General features: G+C 45.6%; 1 protein-coding gene across 1 annotated transcript in view; it reads left to right on the forward strand.

The window, feature by feature from the left end:
- CACNA2D4 (calcium voltage-gated channel auxiliary subunit alpha2delta 4) overlaps positions 1–12227 on the forward strand; it is a 111624-nt gene that overhangs the window by 25891 nt on the left and 73506 nt on the right. The window contains exons 9-18 of the mRNA XM_047866840.1: positions 969–1043; positions 1954–2043; positions 2153–2266; positions 2743–2821; positions 4296–4429; positions 6174–6251; positions 7040–7120; positions 7698–7772; positions 10877–10963; positions 11504–11575. Of these exons, the coding sequence (XP_047722796.1) occupies positions 969–1043; positions 1954–2043; positions 2153–2266; positions 2743–2821; positions 4296–4429; positions 6174–6251; positions 7040–7120; positions 7698–7772; positions 10877–10963; positions 11504–11575 (885 nt within the window). The remainder of the gene's footprint in view (positions 1–968; positions 1044–1953; positions 2044–2152; positions 2267–2742; positions 2822–4295; positions 4430–6173; positions 6252–7039; positions 7121–7697; positions 7773–10876; positions 10964–11503; positions 11576–12227) is intronic.

A 12227-nucleotide genomic window follows, 5' to 3' on the forward strand; every position in this document is an offset into this window, starting at 1 on the left:
TCTAGTAAAGAAATACCAAGGCAAAATGGTCTAACTTCAAAATGTTCATCCTGGAGGCATAAGAAGGGCCCCTCCCCCATCTCCGAATTGCTCCCCTGAGGCCTGCATCATTTACCCACCCACACCACCCCTGGACCTCGCCCTCCCCAGCTCCACCACCATTCCATCCCTAGACATGACCTGCAGCAGTGACAGGACAGTTACAAGGACAGGCCTCAGTCTTCCACAAGAGTGGGAGTGTGCTCCTCCTGCAGAGCCTGCCCCACCTTTCTCCCAACCCTTCTCCTGCTTTTGGGGAGGAGAGGCAGGAGAAACATTTGTTCCCTACATTCCCCAAGAACACCCCAGCACTTGCCCTAGAATCTGCCTGCACTCCTACCACCATGTCACCATCATCTCCCTTTCTCTTCCTCTTGTATTTAAACAGAAGTAGATTAAAGACATCTTCAAGATTTGAATTCTAACTATAGGGAAATGGAGAGATTAAGAAAAAGAGGGCAGTAGTCATTCATTTCCCCCCTTCCCATTCCCTGTTGACAGCTAGAGGATCTTGATCATAAATGCAAGACAAAAGGTAAAAGAATTCAGTTCCTAATGCCTATACCCAGGCATTGGGGAGGGGTCAGAACACAGAAGAACTAGAAGGCTCTGGGATTCTTGTGGAAGGCACTTTGTCTTGTCCTAAGGGCGGAGACCAAAGGAATTCTCTCAGTGCCTTCAGGTTCTCTGTGTATTCTAGGAGATGGACATCACTCAGCCATCTGAGAAGACCAAGACCAGGATTTGAGGAGAATTTTTAGAGTTAAAGCCCCACTGTTCTCTGTACCCCCTTCTCTCTACTCAGAAAAACTGCCAGAAGCATAGGTACTCCAAGATAATATTACACAGGTGCCAAGTTAGCCTGTGAGTTTCCTGAGCTTCCAAACTGATCATATCTGTTCTGTACCCTCTGCCCTCTGCAACTACAGTACAGTGACTACATCCATTACATCGAGCCTTGTTTTAAAGGGATCCTTGTCCAGGCAGATCGGGACAATCGAGAGGTGAGTGTCCACCATAGGTGAGTGCCTGATGCTTCTGAACCCCTGCTTGATTAGGATGGTGGGCAGTTACCTGAACAGACCCCCTGATGGCCCCCTTTACTTATTCCCATTGCACTTGGAAAGAGGGAAAAGCAGTTACCCATGTAAATACCCCCAAGAAATTGCCTCATAAATATGCTGCCTGCTTATCAGAATAGTGAGCAAAGAGAGACCTCCCATCCAAAGGAAATCTCACTTATTCAGAACTGCTTTTTCACTCTGTGGATTATCCATGACTCAGTTTCCCTCTTTGCCTCCTCTGTGGGTCTTTCCACTGTATCAGTCCTCATGAAGAACTTCCCCAAAAGGAAGAGAAGTTCAAACCCATTGGATTGAGTCTTTCTCAAAGGCCAAGGAGGAGAGGATGTGGTAACTTTTTTGAAAGGAAAAGTTTGCAGGTCACAGATCCTTCTTTCTGTGACTGGAGAATTTGAGTTTGGCTTCTTCTTGAATCCCAGCCTCGGGTTGGACACTGGAGCCCCTGGTGACCTCCATGGTTTCTTCTGTGAAATGCTCACCATTGGGTTATGTAGGTCTGGGTGCTGAGGATGCTGGGGATCTGGGCATTGGTTCCCAGCAGGTCTGCCTGAACTGTCCTCCCTGCTCTGGATGGGCTCACACTTGGCATTTCCTTCCAGTAGTGGGGATGTGTTTGCACCTAGCCACTTGCACTCTTTCTGTTTATCTTGGGGGCATTTAAGAAACATCTGTTGTAGGGTCCAGCCATGAAATTAGCTGGATCATGAAGAGATGGATCCTGTAGTCATGTTCTGGGCAAATAGCTCTAAACAGCCTCTGAAATTAAGACCACAGATGAAGGTTCCTTGGCCATCAATCCACTGACTCTCCTCTAATTTCTTACCCATGATAGCATTTCAAACAGCTGGTAGATGAGCTGATGGTCAAGGGTGTGGGGGTCGTGAACCAAGCCTTGACTGAAGCCTTCCAGATCCTGAAGCAGGTACCGACACCTGGTGAAGCTCCAGGAGAGTAAAGGGTTAGGAGACGGGGTGGAGGTGTGGGGGGGACAGTTGGGCTGTAGTCATGTTACCTGTCCTTTCCCCACACAGTTCCAAGAGGCCCGGCAAGGAAGCCTCTGCAACCAGGCCATCATGCTGATCACCGATGGGGCTGTGGAAGACTATGAGCCAGTATTTGAGAAGTACAACTGGCCTGACCGCAAGGTTACCCTTCTGGTGGAAGTCAAGGGGGCAGGGGAAGGGGCCAAGGGAAGCGTTCTCTTACTGCCTGCATAGGATAACCAGTGGTGCCCAGAAAAACCAGGCCTGCCCTGAGTTCAAATGTCCTGCTCCATTAGACACATTAGTAAATGTCCCAGATTGGTGTTCCAAAATTATGGTGACCCTAGGCACAGAGGACTCATGTGAGAAAGTGTTCTGGGTGAGAGACCAGATGTGGTGTTCAGATGAAAACTGTCAGGCTGTGACCCTCCACGCTATACCTGGCTCACATTACCATGGTCCTGGCAAGTCCCATTGCTGCCTAGGCCTCAGGGTCCTTTCTGGTCAAAAGGATGAGAGTGGAGAATTCAAAGTCAGCAAAATGCTTGACCTGACATCCAAGGCTCACATAAATAATATTAACACTACTTATGGCCAGGATCTATGTCTGCTGAGTGCATCTGTGTCTTGTGGATTAGGTTCGAGTTTTCACTTATCTGATTGGAAGAGAAGTGACTTTTGCTGACCGCATGAAGTGGATTGCATGCAACAACAAAGGTAGGTGGTGTGTGAGCACAGCTGCTTGCAGCCTGCACCCAGTCATTGGAGGTTCTGAGCCATGGTTCCTGTATTGGGGCCTTACAGAGGTACTGTGTCAAGATAACAGTATCTGCCCCTCCTTCTAACTTGGAAAAATCTAGACAAAATGTAGATTGCCCCAGGAACCCTTGAGTAAATACATGATTACCCCTGCAGGACTCTAACTTATAAAGTCACCTGAAATGAAACTGAGAGGTCACCTGTCCAGTGTTTGCAGAAGAGAAAATTCTCTCTTCAAATAAAGCCTGTATGAATCATAATACAGACAGAGTGATGCAGGGGTGAGACCTACAGTTTAAATGTCAGTTCTTTCTGATGTCTAGCCTCCATTCCTCTGTTGCAAATTAAGTCCATTTACTCTGGTTCTGCTTCCAGACAAAGCAGAGGGTCATAATTTTCTTTAGAATAATGTTTTGGGTGCAGTCCTCATCTGTCTCTGGCCAGAGCCAAAGATCTGGGCTGTGCAATGCAACTTGGTCCCTATTGATTCGACCAAAGTTTATTGAGAATGTACTGTCATGCCTGGCAAAGTTTCCAAATTGTGGTCAGGATGGACTCAGTCTTGCTCTTGTTGCTGTCCAGTAGAGCAAACAGACAAATCAGCCATCAGTGGTGATATAAACTGTAAGGGCAGAGCCCCTTACAGGGGCTGGGAGAGTGATGGGAGAGGCACTTCCCCCATTTGGAGGTGGCAGGGAGGGCTTCCTAAAGGAAAAAGTGTCTATGCTGAGATATAGAGAACGGTAGGAGTCAGCCAACATAGAGAGCATTAAAGAGTGTTCCAGAGAGAGTGAAGATCATGTTCAAAGGGTGTGAGATAAGAGCATGCTGGGAATGGAAAGCAGTTTCACTTTTTGGAGGGTGGAATGAATGTTTTGTGGGAAGTGATGCACAATGAGACCAGACAGGTAAACATGTACTAAGGCATTCAGAGCCTTATAAGCCATTTGCTCTTTTAAATATCACTGTGGCTACAACCAAAAGTCTATAGCACCCCTCCCTATAAACAAGGAAGGACAGTAGTCAGAGATAGGGGGGGTTAGGGGACACCAAGCTACTGTCTTAGACTGGACCCCAATACAGAGCTGCCTGCAGGAGGGGGTGCTCTTGGGAGGTGACCCTGTAAGGAACTGAGGAGGGCATAATCATGAGAGGGAAAAAGAGCCACAAGGCCCCTGCTGCTCCTGTGGCATTTCTGGACTGAGAAGTCCCCCCACAGTTCTCCCAGATTAAGGCAGCACCACTGGCCTCCAGCTGCCCGCGGGAAAGGACACAACCTTGGGGGAAGTAGTTCCCTGTGGCCCAGGGCAGCTCCCAGTGAGAGCCCAACCTGTAAGCTGAGAGCAGCTGGGGGAGCATTTGTGGGCCCTGCAGAGTGATTCCAAGTTGAACCCCCAGCTTTTCACAACCACACAACCCTTTCCTCTGCCAGGCTACTATACACAGATCTCCACACTGGCAGATGCACAGGAGAATGTGATGGAGTACCTGCACGTGCTCAGCCGCCCCATGGTCATCAACCATGACCATGACATCACCTGGACAGAAGCCTACATGGACAGCAAGGTGGGGGCCTGACCCTGATCCAGAGTTAGGGGCCCCAGGTAGTAATAGGTAACTTCCTGGGTCAGGAGAGGGGTGAGCAGAGCACCTCCTCAGGAGATGGCATGAAGGGGTGAATACCTTCAGCCCACTAGAAGACCCATTGTCTGTATGTTACCCCCAAAGGCCCAGAAACCCCGTGAGCAGACATGCCCAAGGCTATTCTCCATGGATAGAACCCCTTTTCTCCAGACTTGTGTCTCCCTTCTTCCCATTGTCCTCACCTCCCTCATTGTTCTTCTCTCCTACCTGTTTCAGGAAGAAAGGTAGCCAACCAGTAATTCAAGATACTATGGCTTCATCAGGTGCTCCCCTTCCTGCACTTTCAGAGACTGCCTGTGGGTTGCAGTGATTTACACAAAGGAATAGATAGCCAAAGTAGATGAGATGTGTGGGGGCAAGAGGGACCTTCCTGGCACTTTTCAAATCATATCACATACATAGCCACCTGCTTCAGTGGTAAAGTCTCAGACTGGGATTGAGAGAGACCTGAACATAGTGGCTTAAATAAGAGAAAAGTGTACTTCTCTCTCATGTAAAAGAACTTTAGAGGTGGCATCCCAGAGCTGATGAGGAACTTCCTGGTCATCAGGGACCCAGGCTGCTTCTTGCATCCCCTTGGTCAACCCCAGGGTCCTCCTGGTTCCAGTAGCTACTAAAACATTAGTTACCTGAAACTACTCACTTTCAGAAAACCTTACTTCCAAACTCTAAAGTGAAAAATCAGATGATGAAGGGGAAGAGACTTGATGGTTAATGATCTATGCATAGTATAATGAATATAGACAATATCTTACTATAATTATGTAATGTAAAATACATCACTACAATGGCAATCATGTGACAATATGTAAATGTATCAAAGCAACACCATAAGTTTACACAATATTATATGTCAAATATATTCAATTTTTTAAAAGTTATTCATTCTCCAAGAAAGTATACTATAGACTTCCATGGCTCAGCACCCTCCTTTGGTTGATCCTGATGAAGATCACACATATTAAACATACCTGTGCATGCCACCTGTGAGGACCTATCTTCATGATAAAGTGGGGTGCTTGTGCAGAGCCCCTTCCAAGGAGGCTGAAGGAGGCTGCACAATGAGATGAGGCAGTCAGGGAGGAGGGCCATTTGGGAGGTGTGGAATGATGTGGCTCTGGTGTTCTGAGTGACGAAGAGGTTGTGGGTCTGTCCCATGTGTGTTGGGAGTGACCCTGAGGTCAGCTACAACTATGCCTGCCCTTGAGCTATGCTTCCTCATGCATGTGCTTGTGTTTGTAGGTGGCTCTGTGTCAATGTCCTTCTCCCTCTTAACTGCCCTGGGCTGTCATTTGGATCCATAGCAGAGATTTCTGGGCATGTGTGTGATGTGCCCCTTCCATGGCTCATGCTCATCGTTGGCATGGCCAAGACAAGAGTACTTCATGAGCATGTTTGGGACCTGGGTTGTGGGCTCTGGAGTTTTGACACTTGTCCTGGTTTAGGACTATCATTGCTAAGAGACACTGGCCTGGTCCCCTTTCCAGCCCACCTCTCTCCTTCAGCATTTCTGCCAGCTGTCCTTTTGCAGAGAAGGGGAACCTCACTTGTGGTTTCGTCTTCCTGTTGGAAGGTGACACTTCAGCAATAGTTGACATTGGTGACTGTGGGTCCTCCACACTATGGACTCTGAGATCTCTGTCCTTTGCTCTTTCCTCCCTGGCAGTTATTCACTTCACAGGCACAGAGCTTGATGCTCCTCACCACTGTGGCCATGCCAGTCTTCAGCAAGAAGAATGAAACGGTGAGTGGCTGCTCTCTCAGAAGTTCCAGCAGATTTTAAAAGTTGGGGTCCCTGGCTGGCATCATTAGACCAATGGTTCTTGATTGGATGGGCATCAGAACCACCTCAGAAGGGTTTTATATTCAGATTCCAAGCCCTATGCCCAACCATTTATATCAGAATCTCTTGGTTGGGAGGGGAGTGAGGGTGGGAGGTGGAGTGGGGTCCATACTTCCCAAACTCACCCCTTGATTCTGCTTAGTCATTTTGGGGTTGTCTTATTTTTATGCACGTGGGACCACTGTCCTGAGGATATAAGGCTATAAAAGTCACCTGCCAACTTTCTGGCAAAACAACATTTAGCCTACCAGTTTGGACAGCCTCTAATTTGTAAAGGCCTCTGGTAAAGGACTTTCTAGAACCTTCCATCCTCTATCTGGTCAGAAAATGTTTCCTTATAGGCCTTGTGTGTTCAGAGCATCCATAGATTATGGTCCTTCAGATTCTGATACTCAGCCTCTGCTATGAAAATTAATATTTTATTCAACTTTGTATTTCTTTTAAATATTATGATTTAAATATTAATACTGGAAATTAATCTTCCCTGCAGCTGAGATTTCTCCTGGGGCCTCTTCCAGTAGGTTCTAGATTTTTATTCCAGAGAGCTCAGCCTAAAATCCAACTGCAGAGGAAGGGTCATATAAGGAAGTGGCTTATATCTTCCAGGTTCTGGGAAGGCCAAGGGTCCAGTCCAGCCTTGTGCACAGGGAAGCCTGGCCTCCCCCTGAACCAGGTATTTTTCTTTCCAGCGATCCCATGGCATTCTCCTGGGTGTGGTGGGCTCTGATGTGGCCCTGAGAGAGCTGATGAAACTGGCACCCCGGTACAAGGTGAGCCTGGATAAGATGCCTGAGTGGGGGGTCACAGGCTCCCTGGGAGCTGTGCTACCAGGCTCAGGAGTCTTTTTGCAGGCATTGCAGCCAAGCCCAGAGTTGGGATGGGGCCCCTCAATCCCACCCCACAGAGAAGTACAGGCACTGAGCCTGGTGGCAGTGGTTTGGATTTCTGGGACCCTGTGTCACCACCAGCTCTGACTTGCTCTGTGGGCTTCAGAAAGTTCTTTCCCTTCCTGGTGCCTCAGTTTTCAATCTGCTCCTCCATGCCATGCAGTCCTGTTTGGGGAACAAATGAGATTAAATCATCAAAGCACCTAGATAGAGCATGTGATGGGGAAGAGGCTGAGTAATGATATGCATTATTGTGGCTGCTACAAACACTAAAACTTAGAAAGGAATTCAGAATCAATGGCTAGAAGCATTATGCTGGCTCAGTTATATTCTTATTTGAAAAACTCACTGCTGTGAGCTGCCATCTTTAATAGTCCTGCAATCCAACCCTCACCCAGCTCCAGTTCTCCAGCCCAAACAACAGGTCTGACACCCCTCAATCCCTGTTGTTTTTTGGCAGCTCGGAGTGCATGGATATGCCTTTTTGAACACTAACAATGGCTACATTCTCTCACATCCTGACCTCCGACCCCTGGTAGGTACAGATCTTACTTGCATTGGGATCTTAACTATATGGGATTTGGGGACAGTTCATAAAATCAGTTAAAACAATGAACATACATTGGGCTCCATTTAAGAACCCAATGGATAAGAAAAAAAATTTAAGTCATGGTTTCTGTCTTCAAACTGTTTGTAATCTAGCAGGAAAGACAAAACAAAAAAATAGGTGAACTGATTAATGAACAGTCCAGAAAGCATATAATGAAATGTGCAGTTTTCCCTGAAGGACAAGCTTCCACTTACATTCCTGTCACTGCCTCAGTTGCTCCACACTCCTCTTGGAGTCTTACAGTGGTATCAGCAGAACTCCAGGGACTGCCCCCTCCTCAAGGGGGTGTGAACATTGAGTTAACAATAAAAATGGCAAGGGAAGAGTCTCATGAGAGGTGGGGGGGAGGGGCAGTAAAGCTGAGGCTCCCCAGAGTTTGTCTTGGGATGATATGTTCCTTAGCACTCCTGCCTCCTTCCTAGCTTGCTCCATCTTGATGCATGGGGCTGGGAACATTTTCACATGCATTCAACAGAACAACTGATGACCAAAAAAGTTGCATCATTCTATCTAAAAGTTCTGCCTCCAGGGCTAGGGGCTCCCTGATGCCTCTGGTCTGGGCACTTGGCTGCTATTGATGACAATGGCCACACCTTTCAGTGTGATTGTTCAGGGAAGTAGGAAGAAGGCAGTTAAGTCCTACAGGAACCTTAGCCCTTTCCCCTTAAAGTCTCACACTAAATTGAAATGGCAGCTGAAGACAATACCAAGCAGAGCATCTTTGTGAGAACTTACTAAGGGGCTCATCTGCCCCAGGTACCACTTGAAGAAATCATTCTAAGCCAAATTCCATTTCAATTTGGTTCAGATAGATACTGAGTGTCCATAAAGCAAATGACTGAGCTATTGAAGGCAAAATATAGAAGTTCATAGTAGAGATCAGGGCACACTGGAAGCCATGTTGTCTTCCCAATTCAGACTCTACTGGGCAAGCATCTGAACCCATAATGGGTCACTGACCTCTACCAGTGGGTTCTATAGGGAGCATTCCCAGTGGCAATAAGATGATTCACTAGGAAAAAAAAATAATATGTCAATCATGGAGCTGACTTGTAAAATTGAAGGGCAATGGTCAGAAACTCATCAGTCACCATCTATATAATCTAGATGAATATAAGACTTCACCCAATCAATTAATATTGTGGACCTACTGGGTGCCTGACCTTATAACACTCTGAGAATACTATAAACAGAAGGTTATATCTAATTAAGGAAATAGAGTATACACAAATAGACTTGAACAAATGAAATGATTAGAGAAAAATAGTATGTAGAATATTATTACATAACAAACATTATTATGTAAAGCCACCATGATGAGATTCCTAAGGAAAGCACTATCAATTTGTGGTAGGTATTAAGAAGAATAACAGTTAAGTTAAAAAATAAAAATAATAGAGGATTTGCCTAGTAATAAACTGAAAGTGGATCAAGAGCCATACTTCTGGCCTGAAATCTCTCTGTCTGTGCTCCAAGTTATACAAAGTAGAACTGTGGTTTTAATAAAATGAGCTAAAGATGATCTTTCATGTATCATCAGGAATTAGAAAATAGAAATGAATGACGAGTATTGCACCTTACTCAAAAGAAACAGATCTGGTGTAAAATATGGCAGGGCAGGGCTGTTTGCTATAAGCACAGCATCACCAAGGCCAAGAACAGAAGCATCATCCAAGCATGGGTGCAGAGAAAAAGAGAAGAATGAAAGAATACTACTGGGGCCATCATCATGCAAATCTCCCAGAAATAAGGTGACACTTTCTTGAAAAAAGAAAAAACTGGCAGAAGCAAGATACACAGTGATAGGGGACTTCAGTCTTTTAAGCATCTTCAGGGCCCCATTCTGCTAAAAGTAGACCCTCTGATTAATTCTTAATTTACCCTGACAATAAACCATCCTGTTTCCTTTTTTGACCTATTATTAAACTAAACCTGGAAAGTGCTGCCAACCTAGTAGCAGATACCTTGACAATATCTGTCTTGGTATCAGAGAGAGGGTGGCAGGGAGAGATGGAAGTCAGGGCCAAAAAACAACAACATTCAAAGACTTGATTAATGGCTCTATGTCAAGCTGGAGGGAGGTCTTTATTAGGCAGTGTAGAATCTGCCTGTCCTTGGCTTTGTCCCATTCAAGAATTCAATCAACAAGATGAAAACATAGAAATCAGATGACACCAAGTCTGGAAGGTGTGGATAATACATTAAGGGAGGAAATTAGTATTCAGGCAGTATTATAAACAATGGACTGAAACTAACAAGATGAATATATTAGGATGCATGGAAAGTTCTGCAAAATATTCAATGCTCAAGCATAATATTGAAAAGATGCAATTTAACAGTGTACCATGTGAGGAAGGCCAAGGGCACTTAACTGACTGAAAACTCTATTTGGGCCATTAGGGCAGTGTAGCTGCCCTGAAAATCCAGTAGAATCAGAGGCAGCAGTCAAAGCCATACGATATTTTGGTCCACACAGGTCACACCCACACTACACTGGTCAGAACCCCATCTAAAATATTGACTTTCGTCCTGGGCACTTCATTTTGGGAATGGCATGGACAAAGTAGAGCATATTCAGAGGGACCTGAGGGATCTACAACCTGAGAATGTTTAGCTTATAGAAGTGAAGTCAGGAGTAACAAGCACCTTCCAAACCTTAAGAGTTGTCAGGTGGAAAACATTATGTGCAGCTCCAGGGAAAGAATAAGACCAATGGGTAAAAGTAACAAGGAGCCAGATTTCAGCTCTGTATGGGGAAGAGCTTTCTAACGATTTAGAGCTGTCCAAAACCAAAACAGGCTGACTCACAAAATAGGGAGCTCCTCATCATGGGAAATACTCACTCAGAGGCCGTGAGACCATCTGTCACAAATTTTGGGAAGGGAAATGCTGCATCAGCTGGAAGGTTGACCCAGATAACCTTTAAAGAATCACTGAGATTCTTTGATTTTATGAATATATCTGTAAGGCTTTATAGCAGGGTCTTATGTTTTAACCTCATGTCTTTCTTCATGACCTGCCCACTCCAGTACAGAGACGGGAAGAAACTCAAACCCAAACCTAACTACAACAGCGTGGATCTCTCTGAAGTGGAGTGGGAAGACCGAGCTGAAACCGTGAGTGGGGAAAGCAGGAGAAATAGAAGCTGGTGTAGCTCTACAGCCAGTACTCAGGCCAGCTGTGGGGCCATGAGCTCTGAGACCACCCTGTTCCTCCCCATGGAGGCTTTCCAAGTCCAGACCAGAAGCAGTTCTGTATTACTGCTGTAATAACATAGCAATATCTTACTGAATCCCAGGGGGTGCTGAGGCTGAATGAGCCATGTCTGGAGCACAGAGGCTGAGCTCCAGTGGTATTTCATTCTGACTTTTGGGGTCAATAGCTCATTCAGAAAAAATTGTGTCTCAGTAATATGGCACTATGTTCTCTCATACATCAGTGTACTTGGGAGCATTATCTTGGTGAATGTCTGGAACTATAAGCTGAGTGGAACCTAGAATCATATCTATGTTCCCTCCTGTGTATTCTGCTTAAAGGAAAAAGGGAAGAACTGAAACTATTCCTAGGGATCACCTCCAGTCTGGTCAATAAAGCTCAGTGCCTTCTGCCCTCCAGTGTGAGCCAGGGAACTAATACCATTATCTTTCCTCTTGAAGCTGAGAACAGCCATGATCAATGGGGAAACAGGGTCTCTCTCTATGGACGTGAAGGTTCCACTGGACAAAGGGGTAAGGTGCTCGAAGGAAAGAACCAGGGTCTGGTACCAGGAAGGCAGCTTCCCAGTTGTTTGAGATTTGGGGAGGTGACAAGGGACTTTGACCTAGCTTAATTAGAGCTTAAGTCTTGAGTGCTTGCTGTAGTCTATGGGGCTTGACTAGAGAGTATATCCAAAATGTGCATCAACCCCAGAGAAAACATCAGGCCACAAAATGATCAGTTCTTTGGAGACTACCAAGAGAAGCAGTAGGTTTAGCTCAAGGCATTTACAGCGCTTTTTTCTTCCTGATGCTGCCTGCTATTTGGCTCTTTTGTTGTTTGTTATGGAAAGGGGAAAAGCGACAGTTAATTTTATAAATTGTTAGCAACTCTTGAAATCGTGTTATATGGGAAGAGGTTGAAAATAATTGCCACTCCTTAGAGCTGATTTTCATCCACTGTAACCACAGATAGTCAAGAATCAATACACTCACTGATGCCATTGCTGTCTTCCCAGATCTACACATCATTTATAAAAGATCATTTCATCTTCTCATTTAAAAGGTTCCACTGCATTTGTGGTGAATTTTCATTGTCCCTTGACATATTTACAAATGTCACCTCCTCCCTCACAACCACCCCCACCTCCTCCTCTTGTTGCCCATCTGCCTCAGCTAAAAGAAC

This window comes from Prionailurus viverrinus, chromosome B4, assembly GCF_022837055.1.
Source record: "Prionailurus viverrinus isolate Anna chromosome B4, UM_Priviv_1.0, whole genome shotgun sequence".
NCBI lineage: Eukaryota > Metazoa > Chordata > Mammalia > Carnivora > Felidae > Prionailurus > Prionailurus viverrinus.